The sequence below is a fragment of the Spermophilus citellus genome (assembly GCF_964194105.1).
Source record: "Spermophilus citellus genome assembly, chromosome: 8".
In the NCBI taxonomy this organism is placed as follows: Eukaryota; Metazoa; Chordata; class Mammalia; order Rodentia; family Sciuridae; genus Spermophilus; species Spermophilus citellus.
The window spans coordinates 61,206,643-61,234,074 of NC_138189.1; the positions used below are offsets into that span (position 1 = coordinate 61,206,643).

The 27,432-nt window shown below is 35.8% G+C and overlaps 2 protein-coding genes across 5 annotated transcripts in view; one reads left to right on the top strand and one right to left on the bottom strand.

The window, feature by feature from the left end:
* Positions 1-27,088, bottom strand: CCNI (cyclin I). Its single transcript, XM_081303786.1, is given in 8 exon segments — positions 1-592; positions 6,190-6,420; positions 6,722-6,862; positions 6,990-7,064; positions 10,051-10,179; positions 19,066-19,167; positions 19,169-19,222; positions 26,546-27,088. Coding segments are annotated over 8 exon segments (1,248 nt in total). The 5' UTR covers positions 26,621-27,088; the 3' UTR covers positions 1-151.
* SEPTIN11 (septin 11) overlaps positions 1-27,432 on the top strand; it is a 182,661-nt gene that overhangs the window by 97,603 nt on the left and 57,626 nt on the right. The window lies entirely within an intron of this gene.

The window sequence follows — 27,432 nt, forward strand, 5'->3', positions numbered from 1 at the left end:
TTGCACAAGTAAATGAAATTAAAGAAAAAAAAAACTTTTTCCTGGCTCACTTCAAACCAGCTGGATAAGATACACAGCCCTCTACAGACTTTCCTGGTTTTGCATATTCTGATTCCCAGAATAGTCAACCTTAGTTTGCACTGAAAGCTAACTACATGACAGAAACAGGTTGCAAAGGTGGACAAGGGGAAGCATGTCCCTCTTGCCTTGATAAATCAGTGCCACACACAGAACCCACATTTTCAGAAGCACTATCTTCATTATAGAGCCGTTTGATTCCATCATAGAAATCATCCACTTCCATTTCCTCTACTTTGCGCTTAGCAGAGGTATGCTTGCACCCACTGACAGCTGGGAGATGGTAGAAGGCTGCTGTACCTCTGACTGGCACTTCTGGCTTGCTGTTGTCCTTGGAGAAATCTGGGTCTGAGACAGAGGAGGGATGTAATCTGAATGCTCCTTTGTCACAGGTCACCAGGGTGTGCTTGAGGGGACGGTAGACATAAACGGAATTTAGAGGCAGGGAAGACTGCAGAGTAGAGAGGTGATGTGCCACAAGCTCCCGACAGTGGATCAAGTGGGAGCTATCCATCTGGACCAAGGAGGGGGAGAAACAACATTGATCATTAATTAAAATAGGCTATTGTAATCTTTGCTGGCCACTTTTCCTTGCTGCATCCTCTTGTTCCTTCAGCTTTCTCTTCTTTTCCCACATCTACTTCAAACTTATCAATGCCTATGGCCTACCCACCCCATCTTAAATTGTGTCCATATCTAATGTAAATATTTCAGGAATTTAAATTCTCTTTTTTGGTTTTTTTTGGGGGGTACCGGGGATTGAACTCAGGGGCACTCAACCAATGAACCACATCCCTAGCCCTATTTTGTATTTTATTAGAGACAGGTTCCGAGTTGCTTAGCACCTCGCCATTGCTGAAGCTGGCTTTGAACTCGTGATTCTCCTGTCTCGGCCTCCTGAGCCACTGGGATAACAAGTGTGACCCACCACACCTGGCTACTGGAACTTGAATTCTATATCTGCAATTATATGCTGAACATTTACCTGGGATCAAATATCTATTCTCTTTTGTTCACTGCTATATAAGCAATGTCTTTTTGTCTGTTTACTTATCACATCCCTGCCCCCCACCCCCAGTCTATTATTTTTGTCTACCCTTCACCTTACCCTTTTTGGCCTTTTCTAATGTTTTTCCATGAAGATCAAAGTAGAAGATAAATACAAAAGTCATTAAGAATTTAAGGAAGAAGCCAGAGGCAAGGGGGAAAAAAATTGGGTGGGGAAGCTTATCTAAGAATTAAAACAATTTCAGTACCTTGCTTTAAAACTTTAGACACATTTTTATAGAAGACAGTAAAACTTAAAAATACTAGGCAATATCTTTGTTAATCTTTCTATTTGATTTGGGAATTTTGCTTATTCCTTTTTATCCTTCAGGATAGTTCAAGTATCAGTCCTTTTTTGAAGTCACACTTGATTCCAACCCTCTGAATCCCCCAATTTATGGTCATCTGCTTCTATATCAAAGTATCATCATACTTTCCATACTGTATTAGAATAATCTGTTTGATAACTTAGCTTTTCCATTATAGACTAAAAGATCTCAAATAATAAGCACTGTATCACATCACTAAGTTTCTAGTAGAATGCCTGTACAAGTAAGGCTTCCAAAATCTTAACTGTGGTAAAAAAGTCTTACTTTACCTGTAATTATAGCACTGTCTAAATAACATACAACATCATATATATTTAGCTTATTCAAATTTCTCTAGTAGTACCCCAATGCCTACCAGAAATATCAAATAAGGAAAAGGAATTTAGCTTATTATCTATAATCAGCCCAAACCTCATTTTCCAGCCCTATTTTCTAACATATCCCAAATTTATGCTCTACATTCCTACCAAAAGGCCTGGTCTATTTACATACAATTTTCTCCCTTTCTTTCTTTATCCTGGCTTATCCTGTTTCTACCTGTGAAACTGCATTACCCATTGCCTCTAGCCTAACTAAACCCTATTACCTTCAGGAAGCTTCTTTTGAACATTTATCAGGGATCACTTTTTTCTAGTGTTGTGCACCCTATAGGTATTTTGGACCTTTCTTAATAAGTGTTATTCATTCCTATATAACCTGCAGCATTTAGTATATGAGTGTCTTCAATTCTTTATAGTAAAAACAAAGGAAAATAACACATTCTACAAGAACATATTTGGTCACAAAAATTAATTTTATCTCTAAATATATTCATTATATGTTAACCAGGAAAGGATGACAGTCTCGTGTTAGTCGTCATGTAATACAGACGTAAAATTTCCTCAAACTGTCAGAAATAAAACATGAAAATAGCATTTGAAGATCTACTGTTTTGTTCACTGATATTTTGTCCCTACTTTGAAGAGCACTTGATAACACACCACTGGTAAGATATTATCTAGTATTAGGAATTTATTTCCTTAAATAATACTTAAGATAGTCCCCCAACATCAAGCTTACTATTGTAGGCTGGGTCATATGTAGAACCCAGAGATGTAGAATAAGCTAGCCTATGGTGAAATACTGGAAAAAAAGCACAGGGGCTTCTGCCAATATTTTGAGCAGCTTTTAAAAGAGAAGTACTAGAGATAAAAGAAATTGGACAGTGGAAAAAAAGACTATGGTGTAGAAATTATTTCTAAAATGTTCCAAGTTTAACAAACTTGTTCTTTAGCAACTAAATGATGTGTTGCAACTCAGAAAAGCAAAATTATAAAAATATTAAAGCTCTGATCACTGGGCATAATACTATGGAAGAATCCTGAAAAATGATACATATATATAGAAAGACTAAGTCACCATAATCTTTTTGTGTAGGGGAAAAAAAAGAAATATGGAATTGTTTTAGAAGTGAAGACTGGAAGAAAATAATAGCTAGAATGTCAGTAAAAGGAGACATAGCTCAGTTGGTAGAGTACTTGCCTTGCATGCACAAGGCCCCGGGTTCAATTCCCAGCAGGACCCCCCTCCAAATCAAACTAATATTATCTGTATGCGCTCTATCTTCCACCCAAGTCTCAAGGCAGTCCTCTGTCCAAAACAACACATCAAATTAAACCTCTCATCTAGTAACAATCTGACCTTGTTCTAAAGAAAAAAATCCTTATTGAGATCCAGTGGCAAAACCAAATGTATATAATACTGAAATTTCCACAACTCTAGATACTAGACAAGTCCTCTAATGGATCTGTTAAAACATTTAAAATGAACATTTTCTAATTACATGGTGCCAGTAGAACCATTATTAATTTTTATGACTGTCTCCCCAAATCTTAATATGATGTATCCTCTGCCAGAAAAACAAAACTAATTTAGTTTAACAAGGAGATAGGTTAAGAAGCACTAAAACAGATTTCAGATACGTTACTGATGAGAAGCAGAAGTACAACAGTATGACAAAGGGATAGGTCCAAATAGATTTGGGTTTGGTGGGCAGAAAGCAGCACTGAAAATACGTGCTGGAAGTGTGACCTTAGGTACCTTTAGGAATAACGAGAGACCCTGGTGGGGAGAGTCTGCCTTTTCAATTCTCTACTTTAGTTTTAAACTAGAAAACTGACGAACTTCTTCACTAGAAATTAGGGAGATCACCACACTAATCTAGGTAGAGTTAACACCCTGAGATTATATAAGAGTGGGCCACATTAGTCACAGGGAGAACGTGAGCACAGCCATTAAACAGATCAAGAAGAGAAGGGTAAAAAAAGGTTGAGCTGTCCCAGAGTAGAGACCAAGAGGCAGTATAAAATTTTGGCTTGGGAGGGGGAAAGGCCAGGAGGGAGAAGTTTTGCCTTTCAAACCAGAGAACACTCACCATACCTTGTCCCAAATGCAGAGGGCAGACCTAGTGATTGTGGCCTCTTCACAGCACAAAAATGTCTACAAATGGACCCTCCCCCTCAAACCAAGATGCTGGGAATCATGTCAGAAGTAATATTGGCACTGGGTTGGGGGCTTGTCTACTATGTGCAAGATCCTGAGTTTGATCCCTAGCACTGCCAAAATAAATAAATAAATAATTATTATTAAATTATTATTATTATTATTATTATTACAGGCATGATCTCAGTTTGATGCAAAAATATGCTATATGAGACCAGGCCTTGTCACAGGTCAATTACAAAGATACTATACCTGGTGTTCCAACCTGAACAAAGGTGAACTTAGCCAAGATAGAACTGCTACACAAAATTCCAAAGTCTCTACCAAGTTTTGTGAGCTTACTTGTATTGGTTTATTATCTTCCCCATTGCAACTTGAATACTACATGTAGCAGAAACCTTTATTTCTTTTAAAACCATTGTTTTCCCAATGTGTAGATCATAGATTTCTCAATAAATGTTTGTAGAATATAATTGCTAATATACTCATATAATGTATATGAGAAAGAATGGAACAGTAGTGTTCAAAGTATGTCCAAACAGATTATAGAAAGGAAAACATTCTGATCAGTAAGGACTCTGCCCCCAACAGGTCTCTGCCCTGAATGCTTATTACAAAAGCCACTTTTCTACTCTATTCTGGAATTGTATGTATAAATTTTGTTATAAGGAGAAAGGCAAAGAAAAGGTTCCACTTCTAAAAGAAACTCTGAAAACCACTGGACTAAATTATTTAAGAGTGGTGTGGTATGGAAAAAAACACTGGTTTTTAGTCTTCTTCACTAGTTAAGTTCTATGTGACTCTAACAAAGTCAAAAGTTCCCTAGAGTTGTAAAATAAAGGAGTTGATCTAAGAAGATCCTGTCAAACATCAAGTTTATAATACTCATTCAGTTAAGAAGAAAAGAAATTTCAGTAAACACTTTCTTCTTTTAGCCCCTCCCAAAATATACAAAAGGGAATCAGCGGATTCCCCAGGGTTCTTCAATAGAGAATAAGTTCACAAAGCTACAGAATATACTTTGCTATTTACAACATTCTTATTTATGCTTCAAAATCTACTCTTTATGACAATAACACTTTACATAGCAACTTTTTTCTGTACTACCGTGGGAATAGACACATAGGCCAATTCAGGAAGCATTTAAAGATTAATGCCTATTCCCCAACTTCACAGTCCAATGTTGATGATTAATATTCAACTTTACTTTCCAACACCTGATGCAGGCAAAGTCAATTTTCTGGTTCATGCTATTCACTTGTATGGTAGTTTATGACAGTTTCTAAAACTCCTCACTAAATAGCAACTACCTCTTAGGATTTACTTTCATTACCCATTTAATTCAATGGAAAGAAACACTCAAGTTATTTCAATCTAAGATATGGTATTTATTAGAACAATATATCTCCTTTATAAAAGGAAAACAGCCTGTTATACTACATAAGTAGTACAACAGGCTAATATATTGGTCTGATCATCTTTTTTATGAAAAGACTCAGTTCTTCTCTGCTCACAAACTACGATCCAAAATTCTCAGAAGGTAAGGTTTTAGCACTGAGATACTTCTTAAGTGTCTCCTAATTTCAGAGTGCTCATCATTAAAGATCATCAATAATATCCTACCGAACAGCAAATTCAAGTATTATTTTTCTTTTATGTTTTTAAGCTCAGAATTTGTCTTCTAAATAAAATCAATATAACAAGTAAGAAAATGTACTGCTAAATGAGAATAGACATAAAAAGTGAAAGGGAGTTCTTCAGTCTTTTATTTTAAGGGTAGGAGTATGGTTTGCAACAGATCCAAACTTGATGAATTCTACTTAGTGATATAATGGAACCAGTAAGGATTCCCTCCAAGTAACTGATAACATATAGCACTATTACTAACTTGACATTTGAATGAGAACTTTCTCCACTAAATCTTGAAATTTTGCTTAGATGGTTGCTGATTTATCAACCTACTAACAAACTAAATACAACCAAAGTTACTTTATATAAAATTAAAGGAGAATATATTGAGAATCTTCAGTTTTCAAAATTCTTAGATATTAAGTAACCTAGAAGGGTTGAAAATAATAACTAAAAAATGCAAATTTTGTAAAAGAAAAAAACATCTACCCCACAAGTTTAAAGTGTATAACACTTTCTTCTTTTCTACTCTAAAGAATAGTTTACCTTTACAGATTAGAAATGTCTTATGTACCCCAATAAAATAAAAACAAAATGAATTCTATTTAATCAGACTGGCACCTACCTGTGCTTTCTGAAGCAGTTCAATTGTAAGAGGAAGCCAATCAGGAATCAGTTTCTCCATTTCCAAACTAACCATGGCCAGAGCAAGCATGGATCCTTTGAATTGCAGAAGTTGGTTACAGGCCATACAGTGAAGTAGTTGTTTGGTAAGGACCGCCAAATGTTGAGATGGGCTCAATTTGGGCAAACTGAAAAGTAACTGAGGCCTAGTTGACACGGCAATGGCATGGAACTGAAAATAAAAAGAACATTATTATTTTAATTTTATTTAAATGTGCAGAAAATTATGTATAAAAATTGATGTAATCTCCTCAGGTATTACTCAAGTTCTAAATTTGCAACTTTAGCTTCAGAGATTTGACATATATCATACTTTCTAACTTTTCCTTAGCTAATTTCAAATAGTTTTCCTAAAAATCAGTACAAAAAAAAAAAGAGTGGGTAATCTCTTTCAAATTACAGAAAAATTTTGGGTATAATTTATATATTACATACATATTCAAATATGAAACTGAAAGACTAGGTATAGTTACAATGTGAAGAAAATCCAATGGTGTGGCTGTGTGAAGATCCCAATTCAATTTATCCAGAATAATTCTCTCCATTCTCAAAATTTCAGATGAGGAACATCCACAGAAACTGTCTCTTGCCAATACCTTTAGTACTGGAATTTTCTATCCAAAGAAAAGGGGAACAGGAAGAAGACAGAAATAAATTCACGTTAAATTTTTGTCTTGGCAAACAAAAGGCAAGTTAATAAGAGAAAAAAGAGAAACAACTAATCTTGAAAGGATTTATTACCTCATCCTCTTCAACAGTCTTGGCAGCTAGGAAAAAACAGCTGATTGCAATACAACTCAAGTATTTTGGGTGGGCCTAAAATTTTGAAAAAGGGGGAAAAAAAGCACCATTAGTCATTTTTAAAATAGTTTAAAGTTTGAAAACTAAATATGCTGACTAAATATGCTGAGACAAGTACACACAATTCTATAGAATTCAATTAATTCAATTTCTACCAATTCCTTTCTAGCTCAGAGCTAACTTAACATCACAACCTTAGGCATGAGCTATTCTATGGAAATAAAATTATTCCACTATTGAAAAGTTTAACTAACCATAGTCAGTTAGCTTATAAAGTCAATCTCTACCCAGCAAAAAGCTTCATTTTACAAGTATTTAATAATGTTTCCCAAATTTAAAAATATATTTATGTGTATGCATACATACTTTTAAAGTTGGATAGCCAAAGAGAATAAAACTAACAAAGCATTCGTAAGATAATATACAAGGTATTATGGAAATTAAAGAAAGAAAAAATATAAAAGACCATAGTAACTAGCACATTCCAAATGCTTTAAAAAACTATGATGCTAGATAAGTAGAAATTTTCTAATTCCGTGCACATATGCGCACGCACGCACGCGCACACACACACACACACACACACACCTACTTTGTAAGAAAGAAAAGGCCCTAAAAAGACATACAAGATTAGTGGTAAAAAAGATCTTTCTTGGGTTTAACACAAAATGACTTGAATTTGCCTGTTTTCCTATGTATAATAAAATAGGCTCATGTTCAAGGTGTCTGCCAATGCAGCACCAAAATGCTATTTTTATTAATTCAAACAATTTAGCCATATTAAATTCAAAGATGTACAAGTTAAATAACATACAAACAGTATGACCTGTTTAAACACTTATTTTAAACTGATATAAACATACCAATATTTATATTATGCTTCCGCATAAGTGGTGCACAGCCTACAGATCTTTCAATCCTTTGTTCACAAGAGAAATAAAACATGGTTCAATACTATTTTTGAAAATAATTATTAATCAGAGCTTTAGAGTTAAAAAAGTCATGTCCAAAAATAATATCATGTCTATCAGGTTTTCCTTTTAAAGTTGAGAAACTAGTCTCAGAGGTTAAGGGACATGACACTGGTAATCTAGAAAGTAAATTTAATTTTGTTGCTAGGACAGTTTTCTATGGGTTATTATTTCTCCATGTATATAATATATAAAATCCTCATCTCTGAAATAAACTGAATTCTTTACAAAGAAAAGAACCTAACAACTCTAGGCAAACACTACTACTTCTAAAACAAGGGTACCAGTAAAAAATTTGTTAATAAAAAGAATCGCAATTTTTTAAAGAAACATTTTCATTTTATTTTTATGTGGTGCTGAGGATCGAACTCAGTGCCTCACGCATGCTAGGCAAGGGCTCTACCACTAAGGGTCCCAAGCCCCAAAAAATGTTTTTTAAAAAATATTAGTTCTCAGTCTGATTATATATATTACAATCCATCTATACAGTTTATTTTGAGCCCAGGGCCTTGAGTACACTAGACAAATACACCACTACTGAGCCCCATCCCCAATCCAGACTTTTTTGTTGTTATTGTTCTTTTTAGATATGCTGACAGTAGTTTTTTATTATCTGCAGTGCTGGGGATTAAACCCAGGGCTTCATATGTGCTAACAGGCAAGCGCTCTACCACCGAATTAAATCCCTAGCCTCTCCTTATTTTTAAGGGTTTCACAGTGATTTCTGCTGCTAGGATTGAGGCTCCCTTCACTATTACAGCCCTTTTATGGTTTTTGTCTAAGTGTCTTTAATTTAAGCTACATTTTAGACTATTTCAATATAGATTAACCATACATAACCATCTATAAATAAGGTTATTTGATGTTAACATGATTAAACCTAATAAGAAATATTAAAAAACAGGATTATATTTGGCAAAATTATTTCTAGAATTTCCAAAAATGTGTTTAAAATCTTCAGTAAACCTAAGAATTTTTTATGGTAGAAGTAGCAAGTTCATTACCAATTTTGAAAAATATGCAACCCAAGAAAGAATGCTAACTTTGAAAACTCAACTTTCTATGGAATTACCTGTGAAAGAAAGGTTAGCTATAGGAAAGGGAACAGGGTAAAGACAGAAGACAGAGATAAATAACAGCATTCTAGCCGGGCGTGGTGGCACACACCTGTAATCCCAGCAACTTGGAAGGCTGAGACAGGAGTATCATTGAGTTCAAAGCCAGCCTCAGCAAAAGTGAGGCGCTAAGCAACTCAGTGAAACCTGTCTCTAAATAAAATACAAAATAGGGCTGGGATGTGGCTCAGTGGTTGAGTGCCCCTAAGTTCAATCCCTGGTACCAAAAAATAAATAAAACCCACACTCACATATACACACAACAAAGTCGTTTTATGACCTCTTTACATCCCCAAGTATGTTTCTGGAAAGTATTTACATATTGTCCAGAAAAATCACACACTATGCATATTTAATAAGAATGACAGAGAAAAATGTGCAAAAAACTTATTACACTTTTTAAAGTCTGATTAAACTGTCCACCTCTAGTACACCAACATGTTAGAAGATGGCTAGACACTCTGCCAATGCTATATGGTTTGTACTAAATAAAGAGATCAAAATTTCAGCAACTTGGGAGGCTGAGACAGGAGGATCCCAAGTTCAAAGCCAGTCTCAGAAATTTAGCAAGGCCTTAAGCAATTTGGTGAGACTCTGTCTCAAAATAAAAAGGGTTGAGGATATAGTTCATTAGCGAAGACCCCTGGGATAAATCCCCCAAAACAACAAAATTTCATAGGGTAAATATGAGTTATGAGTATTTGTAGCAAAAAGAGTACAATTAATTAGACACACAAAATTTTAAAAACAATAGAAGACATTATATCTTGACATGAGTACATAACACCATTATCCAAGAAAGTTCTTCATTTATACTTTATACCATGTATAAAAATAACCTGTGGTTTAATATCTAAACTCTCAAGGAAAAGTTATGTGTAAATATTAAATATTATTAAATATTAAAATATTTACCTTTACAGTAGCTAAAAATCTGTCCAAAAGACTGCTAGCAAGAGCAAATGTTTCTGGGTAAAGGTTGAATTGGTACTTGAGTTTGGCCAGCCATTGAATTACTTCATCTCTCTGAGATGGGGAAACATTCTATAAGGGAATAATTAAAAAATAAATAAAATTAAAAGACAACAAAGTGTTAGTTACCATAAGAATATAATTTAGAATTATTTCTCATAAAAATTTATGTTTTTATTACAGAAAATACATTTGTACATTAAAAATGTCTTTTAAGATTACTCAAAATCAAACTTGAGATAGGTGAAGATAAAACTTTGTGTACTGGTAATTGCATTTAATATCAATACCAATATACTTTTACTCTTTATTAAAATCTTTACTACATCACTTCAACAGGTATCTAATTAATGTTCAGGGAATATATGATTTTAAAATTTAAACAAATTAATATCAATTGATAGTGATTTTATAATTAAATTTTCCCAATTCTTGAGAGTAAGAATGAATTTCTAAGGCAGTAAATAGCTATTAATTTATGTTAGGAAACATAAATGGATTCTGATAACAGAATGATAGCACATTATAAAATAAATCAGTAGTAATAAATGTTAGGACAACAAATAAATTCCAGTTAAAGATGATGGGAAAACACTGAAATAGAAGTTGACCTGAACTGAATTATTACTGGGAAAGACTGCCATAAATACAAACATTTTGCTTTTGTTTTAACATCCCTACATGTTTTTTTTTTTTTTTTTTTTTTTAACTCCTGAGGCTTAATTTTTAGAGGGTAACACATTCTAAAGCATCAGTGATTTAGATACTTACTCTTTTGAGTTTCTGTCATTACTAAACAACAACTACTAATAATCTAAAGCTAAATGAAAAGTCCTTATGAGTACCACTCCTACAAAAGTTAAACACAACAGAGTATGTGGAAAAGACTATTTTCAGTAAGAGAGAGTTCCAGACAAGTAGAGATAATACAAACATTGCAGTCTTTATCACTGTTTCATTTCATCAAAATCTTTTAAAAAACATATTATTTATCTCATTCCTTGATCCTTTAGTTGTCAACTTTATGAAATTTATTCCTTTATAATACAAAGATGCATTAATAGCCATTGAACACTATATATCTAACAATGTATCTCCTCAAAAAGGAATTTTAGCTGTGATTTCTGATTTTTCTTGGCTTTCTCTAGTGTTATGAGGGAACATATGGCTTGCTGCTCATTATAATTTCTGCCAATGCATCTGCTAGTTTCTGTTCTAATTTTATTCCAACTCCTCCTCCTTGACTTCCTGTCACTTCACTTTTTAGCTTTGGCACAACAAAGTAAAGTGTTCCTTTGTGTCAGCCAAACCAATTTATCACACATAATTTTTACACCTAATTCTAAACTCAATTATAACTAATATTTTGAGGTTAACTACCATATAACACTTTTTGTTCACTTACCTTTGGAATGACCCTGCAATAACGCATTAAGAAATGTGGAGAGGTAGGCCATAAAAAATGTCAATAAAATATGGAAAGAGGTATGATGAGGTTGCAGGGAAGGGGACCTGGCCCAGTGTAGTAGTAAAACAAGAGCTTCTTGAGATAAAACATAATTTGTAACTTAAAAGTGAGGGGACAAGGTGATCATTGTAGCTGCAAGAAAAGGAGTCATGGTGTGGAAGCCTGTGAACTTTACTGTGAAGGATAGAAATGATATCAACCTGAAGGCAATAAAATTTTAGTTAAACTCCTCAGACTTGCAAATCACATCAAGGTTGACAGAAGAGATTCCTACAAATCATTCTTAAGAATAGTCATATCATTCTATGAATCAAGAAGGGGAACAAGAACTTAAGGTAGTTCATGAGACTAAAGTTATGGGCTTGATGGGTTCTTGCTGCATCAGAGTAGCAGGGGAATTTATGCCCTAACGACTATTGTTTGATATGAAAGTGGAAAATGGAATAAGGCCATTATTAATATTCTGAGAAAGGCTATCCCTATCACAAAAAGAGTCTGAAAAGGGCAGCAAAACACCACTGTCTGGAGCTATGGTTTCTCTAGGTAAGAGAAAAATATACAGTCTTGCAGTTAGGACCCGGATCAAGTATCTGTTAACATGGTCCTTAGTTCTATAATAAACCATATTTCTATAGAGCCCCAAGATGCTTTTCTAAGATCTAGTTCTACTCCTAAAGATTGCTGGGAAGTGAAAGCAGTCACAAAATTTCCAAAGGAAATTAACCATTTAAGAGAAGGAAGAGCAATATCAAGTGAGCCAGCCAAACAAATCAATAAAAATAAATTCACAAAAGCAGAGGTAGGTGGTTATATAATCTGATCAACCTGAGGAGGCTTTTATTATGTTTAAAGGAAGAAAAAATAATTCTGAATAACAGACTAAATTAAATATAATTTGATATTTGACATTAAACAACAAAAAGTTTAAGTAGTATCACAAAAGATGACATAATACAACAGAACAGTTATATGGAAATTACCATACCAAAGTTAACTAAGTGATTTACCATATAAAGCACACATACAGAATGAATACTAATTTTCTCCTTTTTTACCTTTAAGCTACCTGATTCTCGGAAGACAAAGAATTTATGAAATATCATATAAGAATTTACCTTTTAAACATGATAATCATGAAAAGAGATCACAATAGGACCAAGAAAGCATGTCATCATTAGCCAAAATTAGTAGCAGCAACAACAAAAACCCAGTTTAATAAGACACTCTACTCTTACTGAAGTAATACTAACCTTAAGATCACTTTATCAAATCCAATTCAAATGTACTAAAACCAGTAATATTACAAAAAAATTAATTCCATTAAGTAATTCTATTTCCATTCATCTAAATGAAGAAAGGATGAAAGAAAGGAGGAAATGAGCAAACTAGATAATATTTATTGATTTTATCAATGGAACTTTTATATTTTCTTCTTTCCATATGGATTGCTCAAACAAGGTTAAGAGAATTCAGTAAGGTGGTTGAATAACCAATCTCAAGGAGAATTTATATTGTCATCAACATGGTAAAACAGACTGCTATATTTCATAAATCTATATTTGAAGAATAGTAAATTCCACAAAGAAAAGTAGAAAGCGAATAATTGAGTAAAAAAAATTCTAAAGAAAATCTGTACATAATTTCTACATGCTTCAGGTCTTTTTCATTAAATATACATCCTGCTCAACTTTGAACTCTAAAAGGTTGGCCATTATATCTTAAGATTAAAGTGCATACAAATCCCTCCATCACCAATCTTTCTAGTCTCATATACTGTCCATCATTTTCTGCCTTAAATTTCATGCTCTAATAGTACTTCTATTTGATTCTTCCTTGCTCTTGCCAGTGCTCCTGTGCTAATAACATTGTTCCTTCTAGTTGGAACACACACCCATCTTCACTTCACCTGCTTTATGTCTTTCTATGCTATTTCAGTGGTCATTCTCTACCACTTTTCCTGATAACTCAAGAGCAAAGTACCTTCCTGTGTTTTCACAGCATCTCATTACACCTATTGTGTTCAATATTTTTTAATAGTTGTGTTCAATATTTTTAAAAGATTATATTTCTGCTTTTAGTTATGATTAAGTAAGTGGCAGCAAACCTACACCCCAACTGAGAATAACTAGAAAAGCTGCTACAACAACCTATTTTTAAAAGGTACCAGAACTACTGGAACAACTAAGCCACGAGGAGCCAAGATTCTGGAGAGGGAGTAAACAAAAAGAGATGAGTCGACATTCTGTAGTTTTCTTTAGGATGTTTTCCTTTCCCAAGGAGGGCAAAAGACTAAAAATAAACTCACAGAGCTTTCAGAGTTTACAGAGCTAGAGTCAAAATTTGAAGATTCGATGAGCCAAGAACCTAGTGGGGAGTGGTCAAAGATCTGTATGCCATTCTCAGCTGATTTTCCCCCTTTAAGACAGTTTTCTGAATGAAATACTGAAGGTAGACACAGGGAACTTAAATGCTAAGCAAAAAAAACCTGAAAAGCAATCATGAGTTTAGAGGACAATTTAACACCCTTCAGGAGGAAGAGGGTCCTGGAACAAACTAAGCTCTCAGCTGGAACCTACAGATTCACTCTAGGAACTGGGGCAAACCAGAGATAGATAAAACCGTATCCGACTGCAACCCAGGCTCCCATCAGTTCAGTCCCTCCTCAGAGTAAAGTGTTAGCTCTCTAAAAGAAGGGATTGGATTGTCAACTGAAGTTTCAACAATTTATATAACACAACGTTCAACATTAAATAATAATTATTAGGCATGACCAAAAAAAGAAACAAATTTTAAAAATAGGCAAAAAGATCTAGATTTTTATCAGAAAAGTATTTAATATAAGAAATTAAAGTAAAAGGAGAATAGATGAATTTACACAAAGTAGAAAGAGCAAATAAATAATTTTAAGAAAATAAGTGTACAATAAGGAAAAATCAATAGAACTGAAAGTCTAATTGGCAGATCTTTAGCAAGACTGAACAAGAAAGAAAAGCATAAATTGTTAATTCAAAAATTTTAAAAGCAGTACCATTATGAGGTCTTCAGATGTTAAGATTATGGACAAATTCACATAAATTTGAAAAATGTAGATAAAGTGAATAAATTTCCTGAAAAACATAATTTACTTAAGTTGAAAGAATAAATGAAGATGTCAGGCCTAGAATCTCTATTTTTAAGAACCCTTTTGGGCAATTCTGATACACTTAGCACCACATATAACCCAGTGATCCAAGCGCCTGTGTTTTAAAAGCCAGATGTGGTAGTGCACACCTGGAATCCCAGAAACTCTAGAGGCTGAGGCAAGACAATCCAAGTTTGAGGCAAGTCTCAGCAACATAGCAAGGCCCTAAGCAACTTAGTGAGACTCTGTCTCAAAATAAAAAATAAAAGCAGCTGGGGATGTGGTTCAATCCCCAGGGAATTTTTTCCCAGTACAAAAATAATTTTTAAAAAGGGCTGGGCAATATAACTCAGTGTTTCACTACCACACGCAAGGAAATTCACAGTCAAATCACTAAGAAATTACTATAATATATTCTATCATAAGTACAGAAAGCTGTAAAAGCACATAGAGAGGGTGATAGGTGTATATAGTCTTGCCTGACCACAGTGTCAGTAAGTATTTGTATCACTTACTGGGAGTAAGTGAAATTAAAAGAGAATTGAGAGAGAATAACCTCAAAGTAGAGTTTAGGTGGGGAAAAGGAAAAAAGGAGAAGGAAACTAGAGTAAATAAGCATAAAAGGAAGCTCTGAAATATTCAATTTTTCCATTTTTATTACCAGCACTTAAAAAAAAAAGAAAGAAAGAAAAGAAAAAAAAGTTGAAACAGTAGAAAAGCCAAAGGCAATCCCTGACAGTAGCAGAACAAAGGAATTAGGACTAAAATAGTGTTCCTGGGGGGTTATTCTGGCAAGTAAGTCAAGCACCCTTAGCTCTTTATATCCCCAGCTCCTTCTTCCCTATCCCCACCAGACCAAGTTCACCCAAATTTTACTAATAACTTCTACTTGGCATTATTTAAGGCAATTCCTTAAGAAGTGGGTTCCTCCTAGAAGTTTTAACACTGTACTGTTCTAATGTTACCTTGCTAAAATTTGTTAAATCACCTATAGAAATAGGCCAGATTAATTAGTAATACAGCAACAAATGCCTTCAAAGACTATGTGTTAAAGTTTATGATTACCGAAGTAAGGAGTGGTAGCCTGCGTTTACAATCCTAATCCCAGTTACTTAGGAGACTGAGATAGGAAGACTGCAAATTTAAGGCCAGTCTAGGAAATTTACCAAGACCTTGTTTCAAATAAAAAATTAAAAAGGGCTGGGGTTGTGGCTCAGTGGTAGAGTGCTTGCCTAGCCTGTGTGAGGCCCTGGGTTTGATCCTCAGCACCACATATTAATAAATAAAATAAAACTATTGTGTCCACCTTCAACTAAAAATAAAAAAATCAAAAGGGCTGGGCTGGAGATATAGCTCAGTTGGTAGAGGGCTTGCCTTGTATGCACAAGGCCCTGGGTTCAATCCCCAGTACCATTTAAAAAAAAAAAGGGGGGGGGGCTGCTGGTGTAGCTCAGAAGTTCAATTCCCAGTACCCCCCCCCCAAAAAAAGTATCTTTTTTATTATTGTTGGTTACATACAGACTCTAGGATACAGCAGGAGAAGGAAGAAAGGTAAAGTTCTAAAAGCAATGGTTAAAAGACTATGAGGCTCACTAGCATGTCATAAAATACAAGCAGGAATTTTTTTCCATTGTTATATGTCCAGTTTATAGAATAGTGTCCAGAATATAGCAAACATTCAATAAACATTTAAAGAAATCTAAAACTCACACATACAGAAAAAAAAAAAATTTTAAAAAGTATAAAGGTAAAGGTTTGAATTGTAACTTATTAGCTAAAGTCTTAAGCAAATTAAATAGTATTCCTTATTTCAGAGGATTAATCCCTATGTTAAATCACAGCATATATAAACCAGCTGCGGAAGCTCAAGCCTGAAATTCTAGGGGTTTGGGAGCCTGAGGCAGGAAGATCTTGAGTTCAAAGCCAGCCTTAACAACTTAGTGAGGCACTTAGCAACTCAGGAGACCCATCTCTAAATAAAATATAAAAGAGGGCTGGGGATGTGGCTCAGTGGTTAAGTACCCCTTGCTTCAATCCTCAGTATCAAGAAAAAAAAGAAAATGATACCATATGTAAATATTCCTACCACAGAAGAGACTCATTCAAGTCAATTAATCTTCAATTTGCAAAATGACAAATAAGAAATAGTAAATGCAGAACATATTTCTTCAGCTTGTAGGAAATAATAAGAAAAAGATTACAATTTCAATAACCTTTTGAGTGAACAATAACACAAAAGAGTTTTAGATATTTGTCATTTATTCATTCACCCATGCATATTACAAATTTCTTGCTATTCTATATCCCAAGCACCATGCTAGATACTAGGATTAAAAAGATGTATAACACATCTTATATAATCAACTTTTGAAATTAATACTCTTAATAGTTATTTGCTTAAAAATAACTGATATAATAATTTTATGATATAAGTATAAAAATCTCTCAAAGACATACAGCCAATAGTAATTATGAATTTAGGTGCCTATTTCCCAAGAGGCTTCCAATATTGGGTTACCCGAGTTCCTCACTTGAACTCCTTATAAATACTGATAGTTTTTTTTTCCTTTAATTTTTATTGTTGGTTGTTCAAAACATTACATAGTTCTTGACATATCATATTTCACACTTTGATTCAAGTGGGTTATGAACTCCCATTTTTACCCCGTATACAGATTGCAGCATCGCATCAGTTACACATCCACTGTTTTACATATTGCTATACTAGTGTCTGTTGTATTCTGCTGCCTATCCTATCCTCTACTATCCCCCATCCCCTCCCCTCCCATCTTCTCTCTCTACCCCATCTACTATAATTCATTTCTTCCCCTTGTTTTTTTTTTCTTTCCCCTTTCCCCTCACTTCCTCTTGTATGTAATTTTGTATAACCATGAGGGTCTCCTTCCATTTCCATGCAATTTCCCTTCTCTTTCCTTTTCCCTCCCACCTCTCACCCCTGTTTAATATTAATCTTCTTCTTATGCTCTTCCTCCCAACTCTGTTCTTAGTTACTCTCCTTATATCAAAGAAAACATTTGGCATTTGTTTTTTAGGGATTGGCTAGCTTCACTTAGCATAATCTGTTCTAATGCCATCCATTTCCCTGCAAATTCTATGATTTTGTCATTTTTTTAATGCAGAGTAGTACTCCATAGTGTATAAATGCCACATTTTTTTATCCATTCATCTATTGAAGGGCATCTAGGTTGGTTCCACAGTCTTGCTATTGTGTATTATGCTGCTATGAACATCGATGTAGCAGTGTCCCTGTAGCATGCTCTTTTTAGGTCTTTAGGGAATAGACCGAGGAGGGGAATAGCTGGGTCAAATGGTGGTTCCATTCCCAGCTTTCCAAGAAATCTCCATACTGCTTTCCAAATTGGCTGCACCAATTTGCAGTCCCACCAGCAATGTACAAGTGTACCCTTTTCCCCACATCCTCGCCAGCACTTGTTGTTTGACTTCATAATGGCTGCCAATCTTACTGGAGTGAGATGGTATCTTAGGGTGGTTTTGATTTGCATTTCTCTGACTGCTAGAGATGGTGAGCATTTCTTCATGTACTTATTGATTGATTGTATGTCCTCCTCTGAGAAGTGTCTGTTCAGGTCCTTGGCCCATTTGTTGATTGGGTTATTTGTTTTCTTATCGTTTAATTTTTTGAGTTCTTTGTATACTCTGGATATTAGGGCTCTATCTGAAGTGTGAGGAGTAAAGATTTGTTCCCAGGATGTAGGCTCCCTATTTACCTCTCTTATTGTTTCTTTTGCTGAGAAAAAACTTTTTAGTTTGAGTAAGTCCCATTTGTTGATTCTAGTTATTAATTCTTGTGCTATGGGTATTCTATTGAGGAATTTGGAGCCCAACCCCACAGTATGTAGATCGTAGCCAACTTTTTCTTGTATCAGACGCCGTATCTCTGATTTGAGATCAAGCTCCTTGATCCATTTTGAGTTAACTTTTGTGCATGGCGAGAGAAAGGGATTCAGTTTCATTTTGTTGCATATGGATTTCCAGTTTTCCCAGCACCTTTTGTTGAAGATGCTATCCTTCCTCCATTTCATGCTTTTAGCCCCTTTACTGATAGATTTTTTGGTTCACTAAATATAATGTAATAAATTTTGTTCTACCTGTAAGTCTAACTGTATGCTTAGAAGATATCTTACTGTTAGTTAAACCATGAAGAAAATGAATGACATAACTATCTTCTTATAGCTGTAACTCAGAAAACAACAAAAACAGTTTAATTCTTGTTTCAGGAAGAAACAAGTACATACTTATCCAATGCAGTGTCAAGAAATTATTATATATATGCACTAGTGTACTTATCTCTAATAAAACTCATCTATCTAAGCAGAGAAGTCATTACCTGATTTGTAGATATTTTCGGCACATTCACCTTCCACATCTGGGCTTCCCTAGAGATTGCCTTTTCCAATAGGAAAGACAATCTCTGGTTTTCCAAAGATCCTGGAAACTTCATGATATCCTTTGGATCTGCCTGCCACCCAGCTTGATGTAGCTACCTATAAAATCAAATATAAATATTGTTTATTATTTAATTATAGAATAAGTGTAAAATGTATATATATGTTGATACTTATTACGTAACTCATAAAACAAATTAAGAATGTTATGAGGTCATATAGATTTTACAGCTCTTTTAAATATTAAAATGTTACACTAATAATCAGTTATCTGAAATGTTCTCAATTTCAATCTGAAAGTCAGTTATAGAGAGCAAAAACATGGCCATGTAATTGAGAGCCCAAAAGTGATGATCTAGATTTTTTTTTTTTAAAGAGAACTACAGATCCAAGTTTTGTGACATAAAACTGGATTGAGAAGTTGAAGAATGTGAAAAAAAATCTAAATTGGAAAAAATTATATAATAAAGTATAATTAATGCCATAATATTTACATAGCAGTAATAATGAAAATATTGAATACAAATTTAAAAACTTGATAAAATGTTTTGTAGTATGGTATAGGTAATAAGTGTGGATTTTGGGAGATGTTAGATGAGAGTCTTATACATTTCATAGTAGGAAATCTATTAACTGTATCTGAAACTGGATGCCAGCTATGGTGGCACACCCCTGTGATCCCAGCAACTCAAGAGGCTGAGGCAGGAAGATCACAAGTTCAAGGCCAGCCTCAGCAATTTAGCAAAGCTCTGAGCAACTTACACCCTGTCCCAAAATGAAAAGAGCTGGAGATATAGCTAAGTGATAAAGTGCCCCTGGATTCAATTCCCAGTGCCAAAAACACAAAAACAACAATATTTAAACTGGCATATCAAAAAACAGTAGCAGGGCAAGTTATCAGAAAACATGATATTAAATAACAGGAGAAACAGGTAAAGGTTGAAAGGAGTTAACCTCCAGAGAATGAGGAAAGGTCAAGAAGACTTTCTGCAGGGATATTTTTCATTATAAAAGTCTTGTAATTATTTGACTTTTTAAAAACTATGTACCTGTATCACGTGCTTCAGATTCATATTTTAGAAATCTTTAACATGAGACAAGTTCCAATTTTTTATAAAATTAAAAAGTTCAAACAAAAAGCAAACCTCTTACTTCCACATTCTACATACCCAACTCTAGCTACTATCTGTCATCTTTTATATTAGTCATTTCACACACTCCATTTCCTCGCCACTAAACTTATTACAGACTACCTCCATTTAACTGGATTTTTTCTTTTTTGCTTCTTTAAACTCTCAAGTTTTGGGAAATTTTCTATAATGAGGATGAAGTATTTTCATACTAAGAAAAAAGGAAAAGAAATTATACCTATCCTAAAAGGCTCAATTCAAAGGTTAATTTCTTCCAAGAATTCTATTCTTGATTCTCTAATCAGATGCGATTTCTTTCTCCTTTGAAAGCAGCTTTCCACTATCTCCCAACAAAATTATAAGTTCTTTTGAAGTCACATCTACCAACTATCATCTTTTATACTATGATATAAATATCATACCCACAGCAGAGTACTTTTGAAGAAAGAAGGACTTGACAAATGGTTCTAGTTTCAACCACTGGAGGCAAAAACAAAAGCATACAACAAAACCAAAACAAACATACCCAAATCTAATTTCTCTTTCATAAGTCAATCCTTCAGATGTTGGAAGGCTGCTATCATGCTCACTGGCTCATCTTTTTCATAGCTGAAAAACTGTTTAATGATTCCTCACATGACATTTTGGCTCTTCTAAATTAGCACCACTTTTACACTACCAATTCAGATAAAATTTATGATCAACTAAAACTTTTAAGACTTATGCAAGTATACTGTTAGGACAATTCCACCTCTCCCTGCTCCATCTCTGTATGGCTTTTTGGTAATTTGGGGGTTGGGTGGAAGGGAATACATGCTTGTTCAGGACTTAAAAAGGATTTTTTAGTTTTAAGTCATCTTGTTAGATTCAACCCATTGTTGCATTTTGCCAAGATGTTTAAGATTCTAATTTTATTGCTTTGGTGCTTTTCTCAAATCTTCCACAATTTGATGAGCAAGCTCACTATAATTTCATCTAAAGCAGATAGAAGTATTAGCCTTGGAACTGTAGTATAAGCTAGATAACCATCTGTCAAGATATTTTTAAAAGAGACACTAATATTGGATAGAGACTGGACTTCATAAGCTGTAAGATCTCTTCCAAACCCAATTTTAGTCCGTAGTTCATAAACTCTTGGCAAGCCTCAAATTTAAGTAATTTTTTCATGCCATTAGCTATACCCAACAGGATGGCTCACCAGGATCTGCCTTTTAAACATACCCCAACAACTAGCTGCCACTAAGGACTTTTCCCTTACAATGCTTGATTTGAAAATTATTTTCAGGAGGTGTAGATGAGGACAGAGAGGGACAGAAACATGTACAGAAGAATAAAACTGGACTCAAGGAATTCCTAGACTCCGATCTCCTATAGTGAAGGCCTAAGACTTAAAAGGTAGATGTTCTAACGACTTTTTAAAAACAATGGAATCTGGGCTGGGGATGTGGCTCAAGCGGTTGCGCGCTCGCCTGGCATGCGTGTGGCCCGGGTTCGATCCTCAGCACCACATACAAACAAAGATGTTGTGTCCGCCAAAAACTAAAAAATAAATATTAAATTCTCTCTCTCTCTCTCTCTCTCTCTCTCCCTCTCTCCCTCTGTCTTTAAAAAAAAAAAAAGGAATCTGATCAAAGAAAAAAGTCCCAATCAAAAAACACTTTTGAGATAAGTGAAAATGAAAACATAACATATGAAAACTTACAGGATGCAATGAAAGGAGTGCTCAGAGGAAAATATCTGAAAATATGTTATACAAAAAAAAAAAAAAAAGATCTCAAATCAATATAGCCTAACCTCCCACCTTTAGATAATGGAGAAATAAAACCATAGCTAAAGCAATCCAGAAGCAAAGAAATTACATTAGAAGAAATGAATGAAGTAGAGAATATTAAATATAGAGAAATTAATGAAAGTTGGTCCTTTGGTAAAATCAAAATGGCAAACATTTAGCTAGTCTTACCAACAACAACCAAAAAAAAAAAACCAGAAAAGATAAATCAGAAATAAAAACAGGATATTACTATGTACCCTACCTTACAGAAATAAAAATCATAGAATTTCATCAACAACTATATGCAAATACATTAGGACAACTTAGAAGAAATGGACAAATTCCAAGAAACAAACTTCGAAAACTGACTTAAGAGCTGAATAGCCATTAGAAGATAGAAAAACTACTAAGAAAAAAAAAAATCCATGCTCAGATGGCTTCGCTGGCTAATTCTACCAAACATTTACAGAAAAAAATGCCAATTTTTTTTTTATGAACTCTTCCCCCCAAAATAGAAGAAATCTTCCCAACTCAATTCTATGAAGCCCTGCTACTAAAACTAAATAAGCATAACTAGAAAACTCCACCTGAATAAGATGCATAATTCCTCAACCAAATACCAGCAAACTGAATTCTGTAACATAAAAAGGATTATTATAAACCATAACTAAGAGGGATTTGTCCCACAACCCAAGATTGGCTCAATGATGAGAAATCAATTAACATAATACACCATATTAATAGGGGAAAAATAATATTTCTTTCCTTACACTAGGGAAATGTAACAAAGGGAAAAAAGTTTAAAATTTTTCTTAAAATTTTTAAAAATGGTACATAAAAAATGCAAGTTTAAAAAAAATGGTTAACTGTAGAAATGTTCCAGATTAAATGAAGCTACAGAAAAATAAAAGTGTAATACCTAGCCTGGACTGGATTCTGAACTGAATTTTGTACTGGAGGGAGACAAATGCTATAAGGCTTATTAATGTGTCAAATGACATTAAGTGGAATATGGGCAGTAGATTATACAAAATTGTCTTATTAATTTGAAATCTACTGAAATTAAAAACTGTACTGTGGTTTGTCAAGAGAATATCTCTATTCCTAGAAAATACACACTGATCATTTTAGAAGTAAAAAGTCACAATGTATGCAATTTATACATGGGGGGAGATAAAAACAATAAAATGAAAGGTTAACAGGTGAAATCTGAGCAAAAGATGTAAGTTTTAAGTTATTTACAAATACTGCAGAAAAAAGAAAAAAGCACATAACTTATGAAAATACTTAAATTAGTATTTCCTTTTATAATACTGTTAAGACAGAAATCATGATATGGAGATACCATGGGCTTCATTTTTCATTTTTACTGACAATGTACCAGCCTATTTTAAAATGTGCAAAACAGATTATTTAAGTCACATGAATAATGAATTCTGCTAAGGAATAAAATACACTTGAAATACAATTTTAGTTTTTTTAATAAGAGCTTTTTAGTTATATCTTGTTTATATATGCCTATTCTTCATGCCATGCAGAATAGTCTCTAAAATCAAATATAAATTTATATATACACATATGTACACATAAGTTACATATAAATTGTGTACCCCTTACACAAAATGGTTGGGGCCAAAAGTGTTTTGTTTTATTTTTTGATTCTGGATATTTGGATATACATAATGAATTTGGATGGGGTCCTAGTCAAAACAGGAAATTAATTTTAAATATAGTCTGAAGGTAATCTTATATATTTTTCAGTAATTTCACACATGAAACAAAGTTTCAAGGTATGGAATTTTTCATTTGTGGTCTCAGGTCAGCATGCAACAAAAAATTTTTGGACTTTGAAGCATTTTGCTTTTTCAAACCAGGGCTGTTCAATCCGAATTTGGGTAGATACATTCCACACAAAATTAATTTTGAATTTCACATTCCTCCTCCTCCCATTCTCAACTACTTCTACTATACTGTTCTCCACACTTACAAACAGCCTAATTTCTGAGCTACTAATTCATAAAATTGAACAGCAGGAACAATATTACACTCAGGACCACCTACTCTTCTGAGGAAAAGTGCTGCACAGTACTGGGTATATAATATAAACAACTTCATTAATGTATAATTATTGTGTTTATGATCACAATACCAACTCTAATTCTGTACTGATGCTGCCTCCTGAATCTTAGTACCTCCTCTGAAGTGTGACAGACTTGACCCCACAGAATTTCACATTCTAATACTCCCTCCTTGACTTTATACAACAGCAGAAACAAACCACAGGTTGATTCCAAAATCTGCTCTTTCCATACACTATTCTTTCAACTAAAAATCATCTTCTTAGGCTTACACTCCTCCATAAATTACTATCAGTCGGTGAATGGTACCCTCTGGAATGGCCCAGCCAGCCGCACCCTGCTTTCCTACATGGGCACTTGGGCACAATTCTACTTCTGCATTTTATTCATTGGTTGGTAGGCTGTCTCCTACCAACCCTTACTTCCTTGATAACAAAACTCTGAAGTTTAGTACCATAATAAATAATAAGCTTATATTTGTTAGGTGCTTACCAAGTAAAAGCATTGAGTGTTTACTATTTGGCCAGCTACTGTTCAAAGTATATGCCATATTAACTCATGTAATCCTCATACTTTATGAAGTTGGAATTATTAAATCCATCTTAAAGATGAACAAGCATGCACAGAATGGTAAATACAGTTCATTTGAAAAGTATTACACAATCAGGGCACAAGCCTGTAATCCCAAAGCGGTCTGCCTGGCCAGCGGATCCCCCGACCCTGCAGATGGTAGGGTCTGATGCAGAATCACAAGCCTCAAAAACTAGGTGAGGTTGTGGCTCAGTGGTAGAGCACTTGCCTTGCACATGTGGAGCACTGGGTTCGATCCTCAGCACCACATAAAATAAATAAGTAAAACAAAGGTACTATGTCCATGTTCAACTAAAATAAGAAGAAAAAAAAAAAAAAACTGGGTGAAGCCTCAGCAAAGGTGAGGGGTTAAACAACTCAGTGAGACCCTGTCTCTAAATAAAATACAAAATAGGGCTGGAGGTGTAGCTCAGTGGTGGAGTACCCCTGAGTTCAATGCCTGGTACCAAAACAAAACTTAAGGAGACCTAAGCAATTCAGCAAGATCCTGTTTCTAGACGCCCCCGCCCAAAAAAAGGCCGTGATGTGGCTCAGTTGGTAAGCACCCCAGGTTTCAATCCCCAGTACCAAAAAATAAAGGAAAGAAAATGCAATGAAAATAAAATACATACAATCTTGCTTCCAATCTTGACCAAGATATGAAAGAGTTCCACTGAAACCTACTAGAACGTCACACTACCACATACAATATTTACCTGTTAACTACAGTTCACGTCTATTATACCTTCCCAACCTATGTTGATTCTAATAGTCTATCCTTACATTCAGTATTTAACTTTTCCTGGTCCAAGGGAATGGCATTCTTTTCTCATTATTCTAGTCCTAGTTTAACTAATTTAAACCCTGTCCATTCTTTCTTAGTTAGTCTGTTCCTTTCTACCACAAATGACCTGGAAAAACTAGAAGCAGATAAGACTCCTACTAATCTTTTCAACAAATTCATTTTCAGGATGGAGTCGTTAGAGCCTAAGATTCAGACTAAACTCTGGCTAGCGGGTTCTCGCTGTTATCTAAAGGGAAGCAAATCTTGTGGAGTCTCAGTTTTTCTCATCTGTAAAATGAGTCTCGTATCACCTGGGTGGAGTCTTTGTGAGAATGAAGAACAAACAGTGCCTGGCAGATAACTCTCATCTACAAATGCTGGTGTAACACTGAGTGGCAGAAGACAATTGAAATCGTTTAACCTGACAAAGAAAGACCTTCAGTCTGAATCCATCCTACTTCTTGACGGGTTATGCTTTCACTATTTTGCTTCCTAATTCTCAATTTTTGCCGAAATGGTCTGCAACGGGACTCCTTCCTCGGTGGAGGGCCTTTGGCCCTCTTCTCCAAATTTGGTACTTTTAACCTCTAGTTCAGGGTGCAACTCAATTCTCACCTCTACGGGTTCCCCCACCGGCCCAAGCCTGGGTAACGCTTCCCTCTCGCAAATTTGAGTCCTGGCAGTCCTCCCCACTGACTCGGCTCTGAAACCCACGTTATCTAGGGGCAGTCGAGAAAAGATCCGTGGAGTGTGAAGGTGGGGGTGTGTCCCCTTTGTGTAATGATACAGATGTGCGGAGCCTGGAACTCATACGGCCGAGCAGAGAATGTGCTGTTACTACTAAAAAGTTACTTGCTAACTGAAAAATCGGCCCGAAAGGGAACCCCGCACATTGTTTCAAAACCCAGGAGGTACCGGGATACTTCGGGGAGACAGCGAGGGGTAGCCCCTAGGTTCCTCCAGAGGGGGACCGTGCTAGGCAGCTCGGACAAGTAGCGCGCCGCCGGGCGCCTCCACTCGGGCAGCAGGGGCGTAGCGCGCGGGCGGCGGTCACCGACACGCGTCGAGCCCCCCGCCCCCGCCCCTCACCTTCTCCTCCTCTTCCTCCTCCTCCTCCTCCTCCCCGGCAGAGCTGTAGGCCTCAAAGTGGTGACGCGGGGTCATCCGCAGGCCCGTTACCACCTCATTTTCCTCTCGCGCAGCGGCGGGGGCGCGCAGGACTAGGACCGGGCCGACAGAGGAGGGAGAAGAGAAGGAACCCGGCGGGGTTGGGGGGGCGCGGTAGCTGGCGCTCGAGCGGGACGCACGGCTGCGGCCAGAAGGTCGGTCAGCGAATTAGTTCCATGACCACCCCGGACCTGAGGCCGCCACCGCCGGTCCCGCTCCTCCAACCGCCGCCGCTGGTGCCTGGGTGAGGAGGGGGCTCCCTCTCGCCATAGGGCGGCGGGGGCCGGGGAGAGGCGGGGGGTGAGACCGGCTCTGCCCCTGCCCGGGGGAAGCGCCTCCGAGGGGAAATGGTGAAAGGGGGGGAAGGGGAAAAAGAAAAGAAAAGAAAAGAAAGGGGAAAGGGGGAAAAATAAGAAAAAGCGAGACAGAGGCGCTGCCGCGTCCGCTCGCGGGGAAGGCTGGGGAGGGAGGGGAAGACAGGAAGAAGTGCCGGCTGCCTCAGCTCCGCCTTCGCGGACTGATTCCTTGCCTGTCCGCTCCTTGTAAACAACTCTGGATTAGTTGCTCACCCTCCCCCTGTTTCCTTTCCGCCGCTTTTTCTGTCCAACCAACACGAAGAGAAGTTTGCCCAAAAGTTAGGCTATTGTAGAAGGACTGGAAAAGTCGTTGACACTTGGGTGGAAGAAGGGAGGACATTTTCCGTGGGTTAAGATGAGCTGAAAGCCCGCGGACTCGTTTTCTTTGAAGGTGCGGAAGGGTCTCTCCTGAACCTCACGATGACGTAAGTGTCCTCTCGGCTAGCTGAAGAG